The 25,621-nt window shown below is 36.8% G+C and overlaps 1 protein-coding gene across 1 annotated transcript in view; it reads left to right on the top strand.

Moving 5' to 3' along the window:
* Positions 1-1,202: 1,202 nt before the first annotated feature.
* The window catches only part of LOC130557895 (thrombospondin type-1 domain-containing protein 7A), a 96,442-nt gene continuing 72,023 nt past the window's right edge, over positions 1,203-25,621 (top strand). Inside the window, 1 exon segment of the mRNA XM_057340024.1 lies at positions 1,203-1,684. Within this exon segment, the coding sequence (XP_057196007.1) occupies positions 1,552-1,684 (133 nt within the window). The 5' untranslated portion in view covers positions 1,203-1,551.

Below are 25,621 nucleotides of genomic sequence, written 5' to 3'. Positions count from 1 at the left end.
AGATAATCCACAGCTAGCCGTGCGTTAAAGGATTTTAATGCACTTCGCGGAGGTTCTTGGCCTCCGCGTTGTGCATTAAGATCCTAGCTCCCTATCCCTTATGGTGTATTGTTGACGTTTTAGATGCATATAAAAAATGTGCTTTCAAGTCAACATGAAATGGTGTTTGCAACCCATTTAAAATTTTTAACATATTTCAGAAAGAAACCCAATTCAATGAGGAAAAATGTAGAGCAGGACCTGCTTGTTTACCATCAGGAATTGATTAACATCGGTCAAAAAATGTGATTAAAGATTTAAAAAATGTACGGTTCATTTCCCTTTTGGAATAATGTGCTGTTAAATTATGCGAAATAAGCCCAGGAGAATTTTTTTAGGAAAATAATTGGAGTTCAATGCAATTTTACGTTGACTTTAAGTTCTCTGAGCATTTAAAGGGGTCATATGATGCGACTAAAACAAATTTTATAGTTTGAGGTTCAAAAATGCTGTACTTTCCACATACCGTGCATGTTTGTATCTCCTCTTTGCTCCGCCTCTCTGAAACGCGTGGATTTTTTACAAAGCTCATCACTCTGAAAAGCGAGGTGTGCTATGATTGGCCAGTTAACCAGTGCGTTGTGATTGGTCGAATACTGCAAGCGCGTGACGGAAATGTAACGCCTCTTACCATATTTGGAGGTTCCTCTTCAATTGTACTGACAGGTCACCCACCTTACTTGCGTATACATTTGGGTGGTCTTAGTCAAATCATACCACGAACTGACGTAGATTTGTGGGGGTGTGGTTACACGAGGCGTTTTCAGGCAGGTCTGGGTGAGCGTTCGCTTTTAGATAGAATGCATCTGTTGTTCCGATACTTTAATTTTTGCAATTTTACGTGTGTCTAATACATGCATGGGCGACTTATAACACACCAAAGACACAGAAAAACACATATTCGCACCTTTAACAACACTTCATATTTGCTTTTATTCATCCTTTTAGTTTTCAGAGTGTCTTGAAACATCTAAAAAGCTTTCATTAATAACATATTTAAGCCTCGATAACAGAAGCCTTTAACTCCCTGATGCACAGACACGGAGAGTGTACGAAATGCAGTTCATAAATCTCTCTGTCTTCTCCCTCCCTCCCTCCCTCAGCGACAGCTCTTCGCTCCGATCTCGTCTTCTTTAGCATCACAGGAGCGTAGAGAAGGGGCGTCCTTGTGCCCTAAGCACGGGAGAGCGAGTGAGCACGAGAGAGGGTAAGAGAGAGGGAGAGAGAGAGGGAGGAGAGCTAGCGCGTCAGTCAACTGCAGTAAGCAGAGGACAGCGGTAGCAGTCCAAACGGTGGCTGACGTTCTCTATTGTTCAGCCACAACATTCTCCCGTTTGTAGTCAAGCAGAGGAGCAGAAGAGCAGGAGATCTCCCACATGCACCGTTCCTAAAGGGAACACCGACTCCAGGCGTCCAAACTCTTTCCGTCTGTGGTGCTGAAGTTCTTTCTCTGCTCTCGGCCAGGTGTCTCGTCCTCCTGAACGAGTGGATTTTATCGGATTCGGGGAAGCCATGGGACTTGGGGTTAGGGGTGCAAGGACATCGTTCCTGTGTTTATGGAGGTTATTTTTACTGCTCTATGGCGTCTGGAGCGCTCGAGCCCAAACGTCAGGGGACGAGAAGTCGCTGTACTTCTGGGAGACAGGTACGGCCGTTTCAGTCAAGTGTCCTGATGTAGATCAGTGTGACGGTTGTGGACGTTAACTCTATGATGTCTGAAGTTATGTCGCTGTTCGTTTTATTCTGGGCTGAAAAATAAGGACAACCAGAGGTCTTTGCAAAGAGTGTTTGTGAATTATTTCTCAGCATCCTGATTTGTGAATCTCACAGTCGGCACAGCATTGAACGTGTCCCCGTTTCTGCACAGCAGGTTGTCTTAATTTCCCCGGAGTTGATCGTTCGATTTGTTGTGCTAGATAGCGTCCCTGCCATTATTATTATTATTGTAATAAAATGTGATCATATACTGTAACGGAAGGAGCTACAGTAAAAGATGCTTTTTGACTTTTTGCATGTCTCAAAATCGGCTCATGCTTGACCAGTTATTCTGATTCAGTTTAGAGGTTGAATTTCATGAGAGAAAGAAAAAACCCATTTGAAATTGAACCATGGTTTTATTATAGTAAAATGATTTGACTACATTTTTCCATTTTATAACCACATTTGTTCATTGAATATTATAGTAAAACTATAGTTACTGTAGTAAAACCATGGTTCATTTCGTGAGGGACTAATTTGCATTCACATTGCATTGTTTTACTGATAATAAAAGTCACCAAAATGCTCATTACTTTTTATTATACAGTAAAGAATCCCATTACTGTACTGCAACAAATCTCTAATGTAATAAAACCCTTACTTCAATACGGTACTTAAAATCACCCTGCATGAGACATCGTTATTATAAAAAAACATTCATGAGAAACTTGAACTCAAAGCACCTGATCAATAGAAGTCTAAGCAGACCGATTGGATTCTCATTGGCCAGAGACCCGAGTCAATGTGCCGTTGTCACCCTGTTAGTGAGTTTTTAAAGAGGATGTAAGCGTGTAAGTAGATTAAAGGAGCTGCCGGGATTTATACTGTGAAAACATCCCGGGGACATGCATGCGGAGAAGCAGAATGACAGGCAAACTTAACCCACATATTTTCCTCCTGTAGGTCACAGTAATTACACGCGAATGGCGTTCATCCAAACGTCTGCTAAAACGCCAGTCTGTCTGGGATGGCCAGATGTCTGATATCTTTGTCATTTGGACTGTGATGGGATCCGGACGATATTGCGGCCGATCGTTCTGGATGCGATAATGTTATTCCGCGTTGTAGAGTGCTCAAGGGAAGGGAAATTTAGCTGGAACGTATGATGCACTGTATGCATAATGAATGTGACCGTAGAAGAGTTTGAGCTTCAACCTGTGGGGGATTGACTCGCATCTTTTTTATTGGCTTCGCAGAAGGGCAATAAATCTGCTGTCTGCGGTTGATATCCCCTCATGATGGAGATGTTATGATGACCTGGAAACACCGAATAAAGCAGCGTTCCTTCATAAGACCTTCCTTTAAAAGCATTTCTTTAAGTGCTTGTTAATTTCTCTTTTCAGTCAATATACTTGGAATTGTCATGTACTTGGTTCTTATATTTCTCAGAAGCAATTTCTCTTTCTTTTACATTATGAACGTAGGTTTGATGCTTCAAACGTCCCCGGAGATAAGCAATTCTTCCCAGTGCTTCAGCTTCCAATTAGAAAGAAATTGATAAACCGAGCTGCTCTCTTTGACCCTCTCTATAGCTCCCTACCAAGCTAATATCGACTCAGAAAGGATTCTTAATGAATAGCAGTATTTACTGGACATAATTGACTGCTTTGGTTACTGTAACCTTGAGTCGACTTCTTGTTTGAATAGAGAGAAATGAAGAGTTTTATTCAGTTTGTGGAGGGATGCGTGTTGAGATGAAGATGCTTGGCACAGCTGGTCACATTGTTGTGACTCGCTATATTCAAACACTTGAAAATGAAAGCCTTGCTTTCTTTTAAAAGAGCCAATGGCCTTTGATAGAGACATCGCATACTTTTCCCAATAGGACCAGATTGAGAACCACAGATTTTTCAGCATGGTTTGAGCAAAAGATGTAAGAACATCTTCGTCGTCATATTGCTTTGGTGATTTGACATGTTTACCATTCAAAAGTTTAGGGTCGCTTATTTACTTATTTTTTAACACATTTTAGAAAAACTCATCAAAACTTTGGAATAACACAAATATAACAATGGGAATTTTGTTGTAACCAAAAATATCCAAATTACATAGCATCGTAGGTATAGTCGCCTTCTAGAATTTGCAAAAATGTTCTTGTCATTTTATCAAGCAACTTCTTGAGGTCTCATTCTGAGATACTTTTTGTATTAAATTTGAGTACTATTTTAGTATTAAAGCGATAGTTCATAAATCATTTACTCACCCACTTGTCAATTCAAAACTGTATGTCTTTTTTCATCTTTCAAATGTACTTTACTACATTTTTTTGCGCCCACTTTCTCAGTAGGTCGCACCAACTTACAATTTGGCCGCACCCTTTTTTATAGTAATCATAAAGACCTTGCATAATGACCTCAGTTGATGAATCGTTCTGTTAATTTGTCACTCTGTCTTTAAAACAGTCGGCTATAGACCGCTTCATATTTGCGCTTTAACACTTGCGAGCCCAATAAATCCAAAATAAATGCAAAGAAACTTGTTATTTTATACAGTTGTTATTATTTAGTTTTATATTCAAGTTATATATTGGCTATGAAATGATCTGGCACAAATATAACCTGTCACTCTTCGCAATCCTCCTGCATTGCCCTCTTTGCAAAAAGCTGTAATTTTGCCACTGGCCTTTTTTATTTTGCCCACATAAAATTAAATCAAATTAGCCAGCTCAAAACTCAAAAGTAACTCAGAACTAAATTATTATATATGTAATTTACTACACATTGTCATAAATAAACTTTAAATACTTAATCTTACTAACCACTCTTGTTAAATGGTCTAAGCACGCTTGTGTTTTGAGTGACTGATTTGATGGGTTATGTCAGTGAGTCTCGTAAGTGAAGTGTTTGATATACGAGTTGTTTCAACAAAATGAATCGGTTCAAATGAGTCATTACGTCGCGAATCGGATATTAGCGGACATTGACGTGCTGTTTGTTTTTCACAGCTGTAGGACATCGCAAAAGATAGAAGTTAACAAGGAAAACACTTCACTTTTACTTGCTGCTTTACGAATGCCATCCATTTAAATTTTTTTTAATTTTCTCTCTCTCTCTCTCTCTCTCTCTCTCTCTCTCTCTCTCTCTCTCTCTCTCCCACACTCACTCACTCAGACCATCCCGACAAAATAACACAATTATTCCATTGCAGGACAGTCAGTTTTGTTTTACAGTGTTTTGTGGCTTCTGTTAGTAGAGCCGCTCTTCCCTTTAGCTAAAAGTTACTCGCACACCATTTCTAGACAGACTGAAGATGCTCTCACTATGCTTTTCACTTTAGAGCCAAAGTGCACATTAGGACGTGTATTACGTGGCCAAGCTTATAGAGCTTTTTGCTTTAACTTTAAAGCTGTGACCAATTTAATATCAGAAACTTGAGCTTAATCCGTACGCTACAAGTTATCTCGAAGACTTCAGACGCCTTATCTTTAAATGATCGGCACACCTTTAAAAACAAAATGATGTTTTCCAGTGAATTATTTTGTTGCATTTTAGATTTAGCAAATAGCTCTTATTAAGAACCACTTGTTGCTGTATTTTTATTGGCTTTACACATTTCATCACCACCAATAGAAATAGCTAAACTCTTGTCTGCAGGGTTGATCTACTCTTAGATCAGTGATGATTACCCAGATTACCCAGGATCCTGATTGCACAATCCCCGGGAATAATGTTGTCCTGGAGCTCCTCACGCTTCACACCACGCTACTTCTATAATAAGTCTAATGAAGAACATGCTGATTGTTTTCGATTCGATACTTTGCTCAACACATAGACACAACCTTGTTTTTCTAAATGCTTTGAAGTTTGAGTTCAAAACAAGACGGAAGGTTCGAAGGTCACTTATAGCCTAAATAATTGCTGTTTTCGAAGGACTTTTAGAGTCTTGCAGCCTGTCTGAAAGCTCAAAATAAGAGAAAACAGAGGGCTTTAGTGAAAGTGGAGTAAGATTGTGTCAGACACAGAAATGTCGACTGACGCTATTTCAAGGAAATTGAAAGGGAGGAAAACTAGGTGACTTAATTGTCACGTTAGTTCCGGGAGCCAGATAAGGAAAATGTGCCGCATCATTCAGGAGGAATATCCAAACTCATTTTACAGATTGAGTTTTAATGTCACCTCGAGTGACCCTGATTTCCATACGGACCTACAGGCAAACCAACCCTCTGACTATAATTGGTTAAAAAAATTCACTCCAGACGGGCTTTAGAATTAGGACACGCATACAAACGAGCCTCTGAATTCCTCACGACATTCTCTCTAACGGTTTAAAAGCGTTTCTTCTGTTTTCCCGTGTAACGTTGATGTTTATTTGTCTTTTTCGAAGCACCTAAATTGGTCTCTAAATTAATATAGCTGCATCTCTAATTGTGCCATGCATGGCGATTGTGATTTATTTTGTGCTTCAAAAATGTCCCAGAAGCAGAACTCATATTCACTCTGCCTGCTGTAATATAGCACATATTCCTCCGGGATTAAATGTGACCCAGGATGTGTGTTCTTAAGTGAGACAGATGAAAATGTGAAACTAGAGAAAATGTTTTCATTATGTTTATCACTTAATTTTCAATAGCTGTCACATTTTATTTTCTTTATTTCCCACAGGGAATAATGCTTTTGTGTTTTCACTGAATGACGTATGCTAGTGGTAAAAGCCATTAAGATTCAAGACTTTAATTTTGTAGTGTAGTTTATTCTTAATTTTAGGATAAAATTTAGAACCAGTTTAAACTTTGCACACAAATAAATCACACCTGGCCTTATTCAATGCAATGGATGGCAACATTTATTTTGTTTGAGTTACATTTATATTTATGTATTTGGCTTTAATCCAAAACGACAGGAAAAAAATGTCCTTACACTTGAAAATAAATTAAGGGAGCTTTTGAACTAAAGTTTTTAAGTTGAAATAAATAAGTTAAATCCAATTGGCTTTACAAAGAATTTGAATTTAAAGGATATTAAACTGATTTAAAGGTCCAGTCAGTGAAATCTAGCGGATTGGAACCAACCTCTCACTCCACCCCTCCCGTTAGAAACACTATGGCGGCTGACAGAACATGGAAAATTATATACAAGGGGACCCGCGGTGTATGTAGATAGAAATAGCTCATTCTAAGGTAATTAAAACATAACGCTTCATTGTGTAAGCTCTTTATACACCTCTGAAGACATAGTTATGTATATTATATTGCATTTCTGTCAATAGATCCTCCAAAAAATGACACACTGGACCTTTAAACATCAAGTTGTATTTTGAATAACTCATCAAATAAAGTTATACAAAATAACTTGATTTTTAAAGTCAGTTTAATTTAATTTAAATTAAAATGACGTAAATGTTTAGGCATCTTTTGAACTTTTTGAACTTTTACCGTTTTAAGTTGATTTTTACAGTGTTGTAATGCTAGACATAGACTTGATAGTAGCGACGCACGATATTGAATTTTTGCCGATATCCGATATGCCGATATTAATACGCAAAAGTAATTTTAGCTGGCAGTAGGGGTGTAACGATACACTCAGCTCACGATTCGGTACATATCTTGATGCTGGGTTCACGATACGATACACATCTCGATATTTTGAACAAAATTCAAAAATGAAACTGAAATTCAAATAACATTTATTTTTAAAATATATTAACAATTTCAGTAACTTATTTTGTTGCACATACAACTTAATAAAGAATTTTAACATTTTAAGGCTTAGAATTAAGATCAGTGTCAATATTGACAGCAAATTTTGATTTAGTTTTAGTCATAGTCTTTTGACTAAAATGCAATTTAGTTTTAGTCATCCCAATCTATCATAGTTTTAGTCTATTTTAAGTCGACGAAATCTACATTATATTAGTCTACTAAAATCTATCTGGATTAACTCATTTAATTGGTGTACATAAATGTTCCATACAAATATTTAACTGTTTCGACATAATTAACTTTACCTTGGAATTAAATAAAACCAGGTCATTACCTTTACTTTTCAGAAAAGTTGAGTAACTTCTTGATATGCATTGTTGTAACACAGAGAATATTAGACCACGAAAGACATGTAGCAGTTCATTCAGTCTCATTTTGACTCAATTGACTCGTTCGTTCAGTGAAGGGCGTGTTCATTCAGTACATTCAACCAATGAAACGCTCTGACAGAGCTCACACTCGCATCGTAACATTTTTGCATCGCGAAATATCATAATAAGAAGTATCGTTACACCCCTAGCTGATAGCCAATACCGATATACTGTAAGGTCTTTCGCTTTTTTCTATAATGGAATTTCCTAAAGTGGCCGCTAGGGTGTTCCACATATTACCCAAAATTGTTAATAAAAAAAGCAATCGTTAATTTATTTACGTGTCTCTGTTTTATTTTACCTTATGTAAATATCTGCAAACCTTTTGTTCAATTTTACATAATTACATGAAGTTTGTAAAGGGGGTTTTACTGACCACAATAAAACAGCATACAGTAATAATGTCTAATGAAACCGTTAAAGAAAAAACAAACAACTATTTAACAAGTAGTTTTCCATACAAACTTATTGAGAATCGTTGATAAATGATCAAAGAAATCACTCGTTTTATTGCCAATAGCTTTAGCTGTAGCTTAGCATTTGTGTAAACGACTGCTGTATGGGCGACACGGAAAGCCTTCGCACAGTAATCTGCCATAGACAATGAGCTTTTGTCCTCATAATATACATTCATAAATACACATTTTCTGAATCTAAATGGCCTGAATAAATCACATATGTAACCAGTTTGTGTGTTCTCATTCAAATAATGTTTCATAGACAGCATTTTGGAATAGAACTGTTCTTCAAGTTGTGTCGATAACGGACCTTTTTCACAAGCCTGTGATCAGCATTGTAAATCCTCCAAAGTGTTTGATATTTTCAATTTAAAAAAATATGTATGTACATTTATGACCATACTTTGTATTATATTACCTTTGCATCAATTAAAAAAAAATGTTATCACTAATGCAAGGGTGTTTCTTATGGAAGTCATGGTAAATTTGACATCATTCTCTCTTTTGACTGCCGTTATCACACTTTTTTCAATTTGTTAAAAGTAGTGAAAGCGTTTTCGTTGAGTCTTTCTTTTGCTATTTGAGCAAAAAAACATATTTGTGCATCCCTACTTGATAGCCAGACAGTGAGTTATGATAAATAAAATCACAGGTATATTGTGAATCAGTAACTACTGCCTGGCAACCACAACATTTACTTTGTAGTGAGCGTAACCAGGCAATTATAAGAGAGCAAGTCTTTTGAGGAATAATGCTTATCATCTTTGTTGATCCCTTTTTAATCCCCTCTATTTTGTCAAGGAAAATCAAAAACCGCTGTTGACTGTAACAGTTTTTGTATTATAAAGTTACATAATTCAGTTCTTTTCACCGCAGGAGCTGCAAATGTATTAGAGGATAATAGTTCTTTTTTCCAAAAAATTATGTCTTAAAAAAGAGTTTGCCCTTTATGGCCGCGTATGCCCTCCGGACAAGTGTGATCTGAGTACTGCTGGGAAAATGGTGTTTGTTTAATCTAAATGGCAAGGCTTACAGTAAGACCAAGACATCTCTAATGTGGCTGTGATGTGTGGATTAAAGATTATTCCAGATCCATAAAGTTTATTTAGTGTGTCATAAAAGGATTGGCTCCTTACACCGTGACAGACAACATTATCACTTCATTATGTGGAAAATAATACATAAAACCACGTGTTATCTTTTTAACAAGACGATTCAATATATGACAATAGAATAAAATAATCTGAGAGTCAAAGTCTCTCTGGCTGATGCTGAAATTTCTGGCCATGAGAAAGAAAAATTACAGATGAGATCTTTTAAATATTTATTTCTAGACGTCACTGAGATTATATGCTGAACAAAAGGAAACTTACTTACGTCTCCCTTCATCTCAGATGTTTCTCAAGAAATCTCACAGATGTCTCATTTCAGAAGAGATCTCAAGAATGTCACAAACTGAGCTCAGATTAGTCGAGTCTGCAATCAAAAGTCAATATTATTCAAGATGAGAACTCAATCAAAACTCCTGAGGAATAAAAGAGCAAACTCTGAGCAATCCATTTTTTCCTTTGGGTGTGTCTACGTAGTTTGACTGAGTTCATACATACTGCATGATGTTCATTGTAAATGTATGAATTGAATGACCAAGTATCTTCTCAGCAGGATGACGGAGTTCAAAAGATGGACAAAAGGTGTAAGAGGTCAAATAACTGCGCATCCAGACTGCTGTGGATGCATTGAGGTCAGACCCACGGTGCTCAAATGAGTCCAGAAAACCTCAGCGGTGGCATTCACAACGTCCTCTTTCGTCTCTCGGCTAGAATGAAACTGAACACATTTTTGTGAGCAGTGACATTTATTTCCTGTGTGTAATAAAGAAAGGATTGCCGTCAATATCCCGGTGATTGAGTTCTGCTGGTGTTGTACAGTTTCAAAGAATCGAACAAATAGGGCCTACAATTTTAGTTATGGTTAAAAGTAGTTACGTATTGCATTTTAGAGTTTCTGGAGCCGTGGCTTGACTCTACTTTGCCTAGAATATGTGCTTTCACAGCCTTGTTTTTAAAAGATATGAAACCAAACCTAACCACCAAAACTAAAACTTATGAAAAAGATCATGCAAATTCGTACAAACTAGCCACTTTGTAAAATGGTTACGAGTTGACATGTGATTGTGTTATTTTATATGTGCTGTAGACGGTTGATTTGTGAGATTCAGCAGTTTAAACACAAGAGACTGATGTAATTGTCACCATTGGAGAGGTGATGATTGGAATCTTGTGTTCAGATGGCTTTCATAAACAGGTTTATCAGAGAAACGTCTCTGAAGCCCTAAACCTGAATGTGTCATGTCAGTTTGATTCTCACAACAGATGATCGAGATTGACAGGCTCTTGGAAGCCTATGAAGGTTACTGTGGGGTGGTCTGAACCTCAGCTTAATCTTTCTGTGCTCATCCATCCATCCATTTGTCTATCCGTTTGTCCATCCAACAAGAACATTTTTTTGGCAAATTGTTGTTTAATTTAAGTATACTTTTTCTCAAGATACATCTAAAATATAAACGCTCAAATGAAATATTTGTTCACATAGCTGGTGATCTGAGCAGACTTGGAGTTAGGGCTGTCACGATTATGAAATTTGTCTAATAAATCATTGCGATGATGACGATTAATTGTCTGTTTTAGAGCTTTGACTTTTAATTCTCATAAATGTTTTATTCAGCTTTGAAACGACCATATTGTTCTTAATATAAAGACTATGTTTTTTTATTGGAAATACATAGGAAAAAATTGGGTCATCATATATTTAAGGTTTAGGCTTTTACCCATCAATAATACAAGCCAAATACTTGTAAATTAAGTAAATTGATCAGGTGTGAATTGAAGCCACCATTAAAATACTATCAGTCATAGAAAAGCTTCTAGTCTGTTTTTTTCTCACTTGCAAGACTACAATAAAAGTTTACTTCTATGTTAATGAGATTTTGGTAGACTGGTTTTCACACTGAAATAATATTAAATTGTACTGCAGGTTATTTTTATGGTATATGCATTCGTTTTTTTTTAAATTGATTGTGTTGTGGTGGTACATTTTACAAGTATTACCATGCTTTAGTTACAATATATACAATAAAACATGCAGATGCGCTACAGCTCCCCCTAGTGTCTTCTATAGAGATGTGCAATAATTGCGATGCAAACCATCGCGATGAGACGATTATTTAATAATCGTGACAGCCCTACTTGGAGTCAAGTCTTCATTTGTTGTAAATATAACCGTATACTAGCTTCTTCCTCTTCCCATTTCGAACAACTTTACAAGATCCTTGTCAGTCTATTCTCTCTCTCTCAAGATTCAAACAATCTCTCTCTCTCTGCGATGTGGGTGTTATGTCAGTTCTCGCTGTGGCATCACCTCCACATTACACTCTTCTATTCGCCTTCACATCTTTTATAAGGACATGAGCTTCATCTCCTCTCATTATAGTTCATGTCTGATATAATGCTAATTCTAATCTATTTGTTTTTGTTTGTGTTATTACTGTACTTCATTACGTAATACCAGAAATATGAGGAGCACGAGGAGAAGATGGTAAATTTATGCCGAGGAACGGTGTTAGTTGTGGGCTGTAGGTTATATGTCATACAGTATGTGGGTGGGCTCCTGCTTTTATGTAATATATTCCATACATATTGCTATTTTTAAAACAGTTCAGCCTTATTAAAATACTATGTGCTGTTTGTATTTATTTTTATTCAACACAAAATGATTTTTTTCAATGCGTCAGCAATTTATTTTTATCTTTGGTACCACCGTTCTGTACTTAATCTGAGAGTACACTTTGTCTAGATTTTAAAATGTTTTTAAAACCTCTAGATTTTATTCATGAATAACTTATTGACTGTGAAAGTGTTGTCACCAGATTGTGCCAGACCTGAAATACCCATTGGTTCAAAGCTACGATGTCATCAAAATGTGACCAAATGTATTATTTTATCTCTTAATTTTGCAGGTTAAATCATCATAAGCAATTTCTGTCATTTTTATCAACATGCCATTGCCGAACATCGCCATCATTGTTTGACAGCGGTAAACTCAATACTGTGCCCTTTCACGCCGGCGCCCCTCCAGATTATTTCCTCCACGTCTAATCGCCTTGAAGATGCTACAGGCCCTGAATGTGAATTTCTCTTTTCTCAGTATGTTATTCCGTGCAACGGGCGACTTTCCAATGTGGTGCCCACACGTTCACCCCCCACGCAGTTCATGTCGAGATGCTCCGTGCATGCGACTGCGGCCGGGCTCAGAGATTGTTTTTGCAGGGAGGAGATTGGATTACAATGTTGTCACAGCTGTCAGTCACGGCACAAACCCTGTGCCATGCTGACAACTGCAGCCATGGCAACCGTGGCGTGACGACAGAGTTATATTAAGCATAGCATCGTTTTGAGCTTTCTAGCATCTTTCTTCTATTCTGCATACTCTGCCTCCGAGCGCTTTACTACAGTGTGTCTTGACATACGTTCGTTTCCGTTAAAGGAGTGTTTTACTGAGTTTCCTAATAGGGAGGAAGCAGATTGTTATTAGGGGTGGGTGGCGTAGACAAATTAAACTAAAATCTTGAATCATTTTATATTACTGTTATATATCATAATATACAGGTGGTTATTGCATTCGTTTCAGTGTAATACAGTAAAGCTAATATTATAAAACGGATAGTTCTGACTTGGTGACGCTGACGTTCTGTGTTCAACAGAACAAAAAATATATATTTGTTTCTACTATGGTAGTAAATGATGTCCCAGAACTGAAAATTGCTAACATTCTTACAAATATCGAACCGTGTGTTCAGCAGAACAAAGAAATGTATACAGATTTAGAACAACTTGAGGGTGAGTAAATGGTGACAGAATTTTCATTTTTAGGTGAGCTGTCCCTTTAAATGCAGTTAAAACGCATTGCAGCATAATATTGGTTTAAACAACCAGTTTCAAAATTCCCTACCTTAACTTGCCATAAAATGTTTATAATTTTCAGAAATACACCCCCCTTCTGCAACCCCTTAAAAACGAGATATTCCTCATCTTAACTTGTTTAAGATCCGTTCTGTATTCGTCATTACTTAATGCTTGTTCATTGCTCTCACATGTGCAGTACAGCGATATATTTGCCTGCCATTGATAAGCAAATATGCACATTGATTTTCTGTGTTATAAACAGTAAAGCACACCACCTAGTCACATTTCTACCATCACACGCCCCTTGTTTATCCTGACTCAACCTGCTGTTACAGAGTTTACTTACATGAAGTGCACGGTCATGTGTGTGCATTCCTGTCAGATTGTTCCCTGACAACAGCTAACATGCAATAACTCATGCATGAACCGCATCGTGTGTGTGTTTCTGTCGAAAGTCATGCAGCAGGGCAGCCACGTGCTTGTGTGTGTGTGCGCGTATGCTTGTATGTAGGTCAGTTGGATCTCTTGCTATCGTGCTGGTACATCAAGCAGTCGTGTACAGAATCCCTCTGCTCTTTCTATCCGTGTAGCCTGTATATTTAGTAAAAAAGGCAGATGAAAAATCTAGCTTTGGCCAGCGACAGTTTTTGCGGGATTAATATCATTAAAGCATTGCATTTCGCATCATGAGGCTGCTTTGGAGTGTGTGTGTGTGTTCGTGCATTCTGTACATTCTGTATATGTGTGCGTGTGTATGTCTGTTTGTGCGCGTGTTTATGTATGAAGGTGTGGATATTTGTGTCTGTCGTGTGTGTGCACGACACGTGTGACTATATTTGTGTGTGTGTGGGTGTGTGTGTAGGTTTGTGTATGCATATGTGGGTTTATGTGTGTGTCCATGTGAAGTGTATTGCCATGGCTCACAGTACCCAAGCAGCTGGTATTTACATGATCACAGATTGGCGAGGAGATTCCATGTGGAGGGACGAGACTGGATTGATTTCTTCATTCAGCTCTCTGTGAAATGAATGAATCGCATTGCAGAAAAGTTTCTCCTCCGGCTCAGTTTGATGTTATAGGGTAATAGTTCATTAGATGATGCTTCCTGCAGACTGGAATAGGGGTTGGGCGTACTTCTAAAAAAAATGAAGTGTATTATTCCATCCTGCTGATGGAATCAAGTCAAAAAAAATGTTTTATCAGCCAATACAGTTTGTCTGAGCAAATCCAAGCCTCCTCTGTTGCTTGACACTGATGCATCACTGAAAACATCCGAGCAGGAAAATAAAACACTATCAGCTTCATGTTTTTCTCGAGTCATGCCATTTCTATTGACTTGGGGGGGCCTGCAAGCGTCTGATCTGGAGAAATGTGCTCTTTGGAGCCGAGGCGGCCGTTTGATGCTCATCCTGCTGGGGTGGTCTTTGAACACGGCTCTCTTGATAGCAGTCTGCTGACCCAACAGCGCCAAGGCCAGAATCCACCAGCCCGTCTCGCTTTAGAGATAAACTCCACAAACTGTGTCTGAGCAATTACAGTGATTCTCAGATAAGCTGCATCTCCTGTTTCAGATCAATTGTATACTGGCGATCAACAATGTTCCCAAATCATCGGAAAGATTAGTAGAATTAAGATCAGATAGGCACCAGGAGATGTGAATTCAATATATGGGTACTAGGGTGACCACCCGCACAGCATTTTCACCCCTTGTACCGCACGTCGCATATTGAGAAAATGTCCCGCATTTTCATCAGTCTGTTGGTTTTTAGTTGTCACATTAAGAAACACGTTCTTTAACCCGAAACGCTCACGAGATGCTTGTTTGCGCCATTGTTTATTTAACTATTTAACAGCGCAGCTCATACAAACACAACTATTTTGTAAAGCCCGACTTTTATGCAATGTATGAGAAGGCAGTGATTTCAGTCATCAAGGGCTGCGACGTCTGTCAGTATCGGGTGACCATCCTCTCATGTCAACTTGCCAGATAAAAAGTCACCAAAACATCGTAAATTGTGTGCTTTGAAACTGTTTAGCCTATAGGTTGTGGTTAGCGTATTAAAATAAAAAAGATTTGCAAATCATGAAATGCATTATTTAACAATAATACTGTACATTTAAAAAGAGAAACTCTTTTTCATCATTTGTTCGTTCTTCATTCCTTTAGTTTTCTCTTTTTGAGAAGATCTTCAAAGTTTACAACATGATAACTCCGCGTCTGATGTATGTGCTCAAAATTTAAAGAGACAGTGAACCTTAAATTGAAATAAAAATGTTTGTTATATAACATTTTATCTATGCCTTAATTATGTTGTAGTTGGAATGGTTGGAATGGACTAAATAACAAATTATTTTATAAACTAAAAAATTATATTAAAATGTTTTCATTCTGTTACAGTTTTACGCATTTTCAATGTTGTCCCACATTGTCCCACACAAACAGATTACCTGTCCCACATTTGGTTTGTTGGGTGGTGGTCACCCTAATGGGTACATATGATCCTATTTAGATTTTTTGTTTTTAACAAAACATCGGTTAATGTATAGAGCCGCAAAAGCAACAAAAATGCAGACAAACAACAGAATTATACACCAATATGACATTGATGTGAAATTGAGGCAGAACCTGTAAGATAAATTACAGATGAGATTGCGTTAATATCTCAGTTATTTCTCTAGACAAGAATAAAATTTAATTGAGACCAAACGGAAACTTTTGCTTTTCACTTCAGTCTCATTCTCTTGAAAAAAAACAGCCAGAAGCCCAGAAATCTCACAAATGTCTCTGTCATTAGAGTTTCAGAAGAGTCTCAACAATGTCACAAACTAAATTCAGATTTGCCATGTCTGCAGTCAACGGTCAATATTATTGAAGATATCTATAACATTTCTCATCAAATTTAGCCAAATCCAGATTATTTGACCTCTACAATCTACATTCATTTACACCTTCATGCTCATGCATTTTAACAATTGTCTCCATTTGTATTTCTTTTAAGCAATTTTAGAAGAAACATCTGATACTAACTAATAACTTAAATGAAACACAAAAAACTGAAAACTCCCAAGTATGAAAGAGCAACGTCTAAACCAGTGGTTCTCAAACTTTTTCGTTGTAAGGCCCCCTTTGTGTTAAGTGCATCGCTTTGCGGTCCCCCATATAAAGACGTATAATCTTAAACTTATAATTTTAATTAAACCAAAAACATTCAGTTATACAATGCTTTAATCTCAATTCTTTTGGTTGGTGGTGTCATTTTTCTGATGTTTGATTGCATAAAATCTATGATAAATTTCTGTATTTCATAAAATGCCACAAAATCTGTGGTCCCCCTGGATCCATCTTGGGGCCCCCCAGGGGGCTTCGGCCCCCAGTTTGAGAACCACTGGTCTAAGCAATACAGTTTTTTTCTTTGGCACAGGCGGACAGCATTGACTTTGACTTGAACGTTTGCTTCACCTGACTCAGAAGCGTTTAATCGACCCAGAATCCCCTTCGATTCTGATTAGAACTTTAATCCCAACCGGGTGGATTCAGCAAACGCTCATTCAACCTTGACATTATGTGATTAAAGTGGGGAAAATGTCGGAAGTGTGCAGATGTTGGGAGGCCGGTAGAAAAAAGGGAGGCGTGTGTTGGTCTGTTTGCGGAGATAAATCCCTGCTTTTCTGCTGGTGCGCTTCATTGATCACCTCTTTCTCTCTCTGCGTTTACTCGCTGTGTTGGCTCAGATTGCCTTGTTTGATCGGTGCTGACTCACAACATTCCAGTCCGGAATTTATATGAGACTCCTGGATTGAATTTAATCTGTTAAAATATGAACATCACATCAGTCTATTGAAGGCTCAATGTTTGTGTTGTAAATGTTAGGGGTGTTATATGTTCTTAAAAATAAAGGTGCTGCTAAATAGTTTCGTTGCAGTGATGCAACCTTCTGAACGTTCTTAAAATAACCATTTCTTTTCTTTTTTTTACATTTTTTAGTCACTTTTGCTACTATAAATGAAACATTTGTGCTACAGAAAGACATGGTTCCATAAAGAATCTAATTCCAGAGTGAAGGGATGTGTACTGAAAACTAAAGGCCTATTTAAAATGCTTCCATGACTTTTTTAAAGTTCTTTCACATTTTATTCATAAACAGTAGCCTAATAAAAATAATCTATTGATATCCAAAAACATATTATCTAACACAATTAATCATTTTAAATATAAAATAACATTTAAACTCATGCATTATCTTTTGCGATATAGCTAACTCTTTTAAATTTATTTCATTTTTTAATAACATTTTTTTTTATTTTCTATTTATTTATTTATGCGATTGTCATTGCCAGTGCTTCTGGGATAACTTGAAATTAGGGCTGCACGATAATTTATCGCGATACCACTAAATCCTATTGTGATCGAGCTGGCTGCGGTATGCAATGTGTCGATATTTTTTTTATTGCAGTTTGTCCGTGAAGCACGGCTCTGGGATCAGTAGGAAATGCTGCTCGATCTAAAAGCAGTGCGAGTTTGAGTCGCTTATAATGTGCATTTGAAAAAGCAACACCCGTCAAACATGATCATTATAAATATACTTTATTATCATAAAAATACCTGATGAGGCTTGAGTAACAGTGATAAAAAGATGTCCATAGGCATTTCCCAGATTCTAGAACGTGTCATGGTCTTCTTCTGCAGTGCGTATTTGGAGTTTCCGCGCGAGAGCGCCCTCTGGCTTTCGGATGCAGCAGCATTTTCCCGTACTTCACTCAAAAGCTGTGCATAAATCACGTGATATTTATCATCGGTTTATCATGACAGCCTATGTTTAATACAAAGTCTCTGTTTTTTTCTTCTTCAGATATTCAAAACGTTTTTATCTTTAAAGTTTGTTTTACTAGGATGCTGGTTGCTTTGGTGTATGGCTTTTAAATGAGAAATTCGTATAAGAAGAAATGAAAATAGGAAAATATCCAGAACCAGAATAATTGGAAACGTGTGCGTGCGCCTGTAATGTTTTTTGTTACTGCTTATTTGGTGCCATAAATAATTGTACACATCTCTTTATATACTCTTTCTCTTTTGCATTACACATGTTTGGCTCTGAGAGTCAAGTGATCACAGGGCAGAGAAGAAACAGAAGTGTGATCATTCTTGCCCTCATACTAATAGAAAAGGACAGTGGTGATCGTGCCCCGCCTGCTGAGATCACAGCGTAGTGGCCGTGTCATCCCTGCGGAGACCTGTGCTTCTCCAGGCGAGCTGAAAGCGAGTCTCTATGAAGCTCAGCATATCTGATTGCAGAGAGAAGAGTTTTTCATGCTCTTAAGGACACTGGTATTGTAGATGGTAGATGGACATCCCAGGGGATTGCACATACTTAGAAACAAATGTGTAGGATAATGCAATGCAAGTCGCTTTGGATAAAAGCGTCTGCCAAATGCATAAATATAAATGTAAATGCTAGGGTGTATTTGGTGATTTTTATTAGGGTGCACAATGGTTTGTCAAGTCAAGGTTTTAGCTAGATGCAGATAGCAGAGAGACATGAATGTGAGTGTCCGTTTGCATGATGTATGGAAGATGATCAATGATATGAATATACTTTAGTTTCAAATATACTTTAATAAAGTTCAAAATGTTTTCACAAACTTTAAGCATTATTATGTTGTATTTTATGTATTGCACTATTTAGCAAGTTATTGCAATTGCATCATAATGAGCTGGAAACAAGTGGCTGAAAGAAATATGTATGTGTAATTATTTCGGTAAAATTTGCAAGATTTTAACATTTTCTTTTTTGAAAGAGGTGACAAGACGTAAGGGAGAGGAGTCGGTCAAAAGATAATAAAATCCAAAGATGCATGATGATCTTCCCTCTGATGTAACTGTCTCATTATCTAATGCAAGATTTATTTTAGCTCACTGAAGAGGAAACACAAAGTGCTTTTGTTTATTACTGCGTGAAACTCCTCCTGTAATGAGCGCATTAAAGTTTCCATATAACCTGTTCGAAATAATTAACTTTTGGCTTGTTGTTTGATGCCGATGTGTAAATCTGGCCTATTAAAAGCTGAAAGTGGCTCATAAATTATTTGATGTGAACTAACACATTGAAAGGTGTGCGTCTTGAGAACCTTGAGAATAAACCACAAGTCTGTTCTTTCTTTCAAGTTGTTCCCTCGCTGCACTTGAAAGCCAGCTGCATTTATTAGTTTCAGCTACAATGACTTGAGTTGTGCTTGATTTGTGACGCTGCTTCACATTCCGCCTGCTGTAAACGCAGCACGCGTTTCTTTTTTGAGGGTTTTATTCTTTAGAGGATCAGTTTCAAATCAGGATGCAGCTGAATTGTATCGATGTTTTGGTTTTTGTAGGTCATGGAAAGCATGGAAAATCTATAGTGAGAAATATCTTTAGTATACAGTACAGTAGTTCCCAAAAGTGATGTTCAGATTTTTGTATATTTGTACATTATTAGCTTTGAGTAAAGCATCAAAATATAAGCTGTATTGAACAAAACTTTTAATTTATTTATTGGACAACATTATTTAGGCGAATTAGCATGTAATATTTATTAAAGGGGTCATTTGGCGCGAATCTGTGTTTTTCTGTGTCTTTGGTATGTTGCCCATGCATGTATGAGACACGTAAAATTGCAAAAATTAAAGTGTCGGAACAAAACATGCATTCTATCTAAAAGTGAATGCTCACCCAGACCTGCCTGAAACGCCTCGTGTAACCACACCCCCACAAATCTACGTCAGTTGGTGGTCTGATTTGACTAAGACCGCCCAAATGTATACGCAAGTAAGGTGGGCGTACCTGTCAGTACAATTGAAGAGGAACCTGATGTTCCAAATATGGTAAGAGGCGTTACATTTCCCTTACACGCTTGCAGTATTCCACCAATCACTACGCACTGGTTAACTGGCCAATCATAGCACACCTCGCTTTTCAGAGCCATGAGCTTGGTAAAAAATCTGCTCGTTTCAGAGAGGCGATACAAACATGCACCGTATGTGGAAAATACAGCATTTTTGAACCTTAAATCGTGTATACACATTGAATTACATCTAAAACAAACGATAATATTCATTTTAGCCATGTCATATGACCCCTTTAATATATATGTATTTTCTGACATGCTAATTCGCCTTAATAATGTTGTCCAATAAATAACTTAAAAATTTTGTACAATTCACCTTATTTTTTATACATATAATATATATATATATATATATATATATTAAATAAATAAAACAAAAAATGCTGACAAGAAAGGTAAACATTAACTACAATTTATCAGTTGATATTATTTTGTTAATCCTCTCTGTTTAGGTTCTCCTCAAAGCTAAACTTAAGTTAACACTCTAAACATATCTACAAATATTTATTTATATTATATTAAAAAGCAAATGATTTTCACGCTTACTGTGTTTTTTTCTAGCTGAGATAGGCTTATTAATATTTTTTGCACCTAGACATCACTCGTTGTGTTCTCTATAAAAAAATGATAAATATCTTCAAAATGAAAATATCCAGTTCAACACCAGTTATTTTAGGTTATCCTCATTTATTTTTTATGCGAATGTTTGATGGATATCATGATTCATATCACATTTCCAGTGCCTGACTAAGCAGAAACCAAGATCCACATCTATATTTTTGTTTATATATGTATTAATATTTGATGTGTTTATTTTAATTTATTATTTACTGAATTATGAGAATTTAAAATACTTATTTTACAAGTATGCAGACAGAACGATTGTCAGGGTTCTGTTGAATTGGCTCTTGCCTGCTCAGCAAGATTTTCTTTAAAACGTTTTTCGTCGGCAGTTGTTGACCTAAAACACATGGACAGTAACCCAGTATTTATAAATTGATGTCTGACATGTTTTGAAAAGCAACAACTTGAGATAGAATATCTAGACTAGCTTTGCAGCATATATGTGTACAGTATGTTTAGGGCACAAGAGCTTGTAATAATCTCATAACACTTGCGTACAGATAAGAGTTTCCTCACAAGAGGAAAATTAACATTAAAAGTCCCTCAAGGCATTCGATTTAGGTTGAGCGACCAATCAGAAACCACATTGGTCAGGTGACCACAAACATGAACTTCTAGTCTTGCTGAATAGAGATGAATTATTCGATTTGTGTATGACCCGAAAGAGCCAAAAGAACGTCTGCCGGCAGCGGTGATCAGCCCTTCAACCCCATTAGAAGAGAGAGAGAGAGAGAGAGAGAGAGAGAGGTGAGGTGTAAGGACACAGCAGATCTTCACCACTCCCTTCTTGAGAGGTTATTTATATCTGCTCTGCTTATCGCAGGCCTGTCGAGCACTTCAGTATAATTTCTGTTGAGATGAAAGAGGTGTGCGTGTTTGTGTGCGTTTTTAATAAAGGAGATGCTTGTCCAAATTTAGCTCAATCAAGACTCGCTGCCTTCTCAGTTTTATTTATCACCTAAACACATTCTGGATTTAAATTAGCACGGACAGTTTTAACCTTTCCCTCCTGCAGTAGTAAGCAATTTCATTTAAAAAAATTGTAAGTACTTCTATAGGCTTATTAATAAGTGATTGGTGATTTTATCTCGGTGAAAGGTAAATCTGTCTCAAAAAGCTTAATATGAAATAAATAAATAAGAAATTAAGAGAAGAATAATAGTGTAGGTTTCAAACAAGCGTGGAAAATACACTGTAAAGATACATGTTTGGGTAAATTAACATACAGTATAAACGGTTTTATCGGACGCACTTGCCTTGCCCAAAGTTACCTTCCGGTCTGTGTTTGTTCATCGTTCTGGCTAATGGCTAATAATACAACTATTTATATTTTATTTAATTTTTATTAATATGAATTTATATTAATATTTTAAAGTATAATAATTATGTTAAGTAAGCAATTTGTGGAATTTGAATGTGTCTTAATTAATGCGGGGCAACGATTAAAAAAAATTAATCGCATTAATCTAATTTCTGTGATTAATCACGATTAATTGCATTGTTAAGTGTAAAATTCAATAAAGAATTCAGTATTGTGCACTTTTATTTTAAAAGTACTGATATATGAACTAAAGTGCAATAAGATTTGGTTTGCAAACACTTTAAACAAATATATTGCTTTATTACAACAGTATTTCCTTTACATAGTAACATTAACAATGTTAACTTATAATATTTATTGTAAACCTCAACTTAAAGTCCCTGTGAACCGAAAGTTGCGATTGTTTTTACTTCCGTATTTTTACGCATTTCCAAGTGAAATGGAATTTCTAATGAGAAAAATAGTGGGTGTGGCTTTCGTCTTTCTCTGCGATTTGATTGGATTTATAAAAAACAGCGGTTGCATTTTGAAATGGAACTGGCAGCAGACTGATAGTTAAAGGGGAGGAGTTAAAGGATGCTCCGCCCAAGCCATCTAACATATGTCATTTAAGATGGATAGTCATTACAGGAAGGAAGTGCATTTTCAGATTTTAACTAAAGATTATGAGGGCACACAAATTTTAAAAAGAGAATGACCCACATTGATAAACTATTTACAATAAACGCTGCAATATTTCATGAAAAAATAGGCATTGTCATATTTTATTTCACTGGGACTTTAAATGTTAATGCAATCAAATTAAATATAAAACCAAAGCTATCTGTCACTGCCAGGGCATTAACAATCTGTCTAGTTTGATGTAGAAAAACAAGTTATAATGATTATTGATTTTATTGATTATACATAAACTTCAACACAAAGTGTAAAGTGTACTGTATTTAAAGTATATTTAAAGCACATCTTTAACAACTAAATTATTGTATGCTTCTTTTATCTTTATCTTAACAATTCATATAAGGAGAACACAATTCCTTTAACATGAGTGAGTGTTTTGGGCCCGTCCTTTGTTGTTTGATGAACATTATGAACTATATTATGCTGCTGCCCCTTTAAGGGCGCTCGAAAACAGACATAAGGATCTAATAAACTGTGACGTGTCCGTTTTGTTTCCCAGCTGTTAACGTTAATAAAACGGACTACTTTCTCATGGACCCTTGCTAATATGGGATTTTTTACGTAATTTTGTGTTTATTAGTCCATTTCAGAGTAAGAAGACGTGGAAAAGAACTCAGATTAGTAGTTTGCGCTCTGACTCTCTTTCCCTTTAACTTATCCAATTCTATAACTTAATATTCAAAGCATAAGTGAAGAATTATGCCTAAATATTTAACTGAAATAATTGTTATATGTTACTAGAAAAACAAACACATTGACCCCTGTCTTTTGGCCATTTGAGGTCGGGGTTATGGTTGTATAGTATAGTACACCACTTTTTTTTGTTAGGAATACACCACTGCACTGCATACAATACACACAACACAATTCGTTATCGTTGCTGTTTTGTACCTTAACCGGGGAAATTTTTGTATTCTGCAGGCTATTAATTTCCTTCCGCTTTATCATCAATAGCATTAAATAAGCCTCTTACACCCGCGCATATTACGTCTTTGTGGGGCGAGGGCACTGATAGATAAGCGCCTGGCTGAAGGAAGGAAGACGAAATGGAGTGGTTTGTTCTATCAACTCCGCGGTCTAGAGATTTAAAACGAAATGTCCATGTAAGAGTTCCATGTATACCCAGAAGACCTACTTCACAACATTTGCTAAAAATGTTCAGCTTACTGTAATGCAAAATCATTCTGCTCTGGGTACTGTATTCCACAATGCTGTATATTTTACACTGGGTAAATAATCCTTATTCACATTAATGATTTAACATGACGGTACATTTGCAGACCCTAGGTTATCGTTCTTAATTGTGTATTTATGAGGTTCATAACATTGACTGAGTGGAAAACGTCTGTTTTTACGTATATGAGGCCAACAACATGGGGCCACTGCCAACCTCCGCGTGTAAAACATTCACCCGGGGTAAAAAGATAACCCAGGCTTAAACGCAGTGTAGTAAATCCAAATGATAATTTATGTTGAGACTTCATTGACAACGTTATGAGATGTGATTGTATATTTACAGAAAAAGAACTGAAATGTGACCTTTAAGTGTGTTACCCAAAGGCACAGCTTGTCTTCGGTAATCTCTGAGAGTCTCATTAGAGCTGGTGTGATTGTCTCTGTATGAGTGGGAAAGGTTGTCTTATCTGACGCTTCTGATGGATTTCTAATCCTTAAATTAATCCAGTTTTCCCATGATTTAGACTGTTAACAAGCAAAACTCAAAACTTTCACATCGATACACTTCAGACACCAATTTTTTCCAACACAAAATGGTTTCGTCTTAATTTGTCTTTCTCATACTCGGATTTGTATTTGTATTTTTTTAACAGACTTGAAATCTGTTACAGCCCAAGTTTCGTAGCTGCCATAGTAATACATAGTAATAGTAATACATAGTAACTAGTAATACAAAGTTACTAGTTTCCACAAAAGCCAGGACAATACCTGTTGAGAGAAAGAGAGAGAGGGTTAGTTTTTTTGTTAGTTTTTTTTACAAATGAAAATATGTACATAATTGAACAAAAATAAGTAGCTTTTAAATTTTAAAACAAAAATACTGTTTAAAGCAGCCATAACACACGTGGGTTCTGCCATCTCATATTAATCTGGAGTACCTATAGAGTAGTATTGCATACTTCGTATCTTCAAAGAGAATTTAGTTTGATCACATTTATATAAGATAGATACAGCTGTACGATTATTTCCGAAAGCATACGGCTTTCGGCGGGGGGGGAGGGGTAGGCTGAACTAAAGCGCGTGCGCACCCATTGCCAACACAACACAAACATCAGTTTCACTCACCGCATGCGGTTCATGTCCGGCATCTTTTAGCGCCGGGACGGCTCCATATATCAGTTTCAAACGATCTCCAAATCCAGCGTTATATCCACCGTTCCATTCATCACCCAAATGCAGTGAACAAACTTTGTGAACGTATGCTCTCTCTCTCTCTCTCTCTCTCTCTCTCTCTCTCTCTCTCTCTCTCTCTCTCTCTCTCTCCTGCACACAAGTGAAAGTGACGTCTGTGCATGCTCCTTCTCCTGCTCTCCTTGCTGCTGCGTGCTTTTCCGTGAGAATTGTCCAATAAGGGACTAAGAAAAATTGTTACAAAACAGTTTTATATGTTCGAAAAAAACTTTCCGAAACCTGTACGATCGCTGGGGGAGTGTATCGAGCACAGAAATACTACATAATGCGCCCAACTCGTTTTTTGACAAGATGACCATGTTAAGCATGAGAAGACAGCACGTTTAACATTGTAAAGAAGTCAGAATGCGCGACACACAGTTGCACCACCCCTTTAATATAATATTTGCACTTTTTCCTGGCCATATA

The sequence above is a fragment of the Triplophysa rosa genome, linkage group LG8, assembly GCF_024868665.1.
Source record: "Triplophysa rosa linkage group LG8, Trosa_1v2, whole genome shotgun sequence".
Lineage (NCBI taxonomy): Eukaryota > Metazoa > Chordata > Actinopteri > Cypriniformes > Nemacheilidae > Triplophysa > Triplophysa rosa.
Note: the sequence above shows the minus strand (reverse complement) of the source record. Positions and strands in the feature narration are given on the sequence as shown.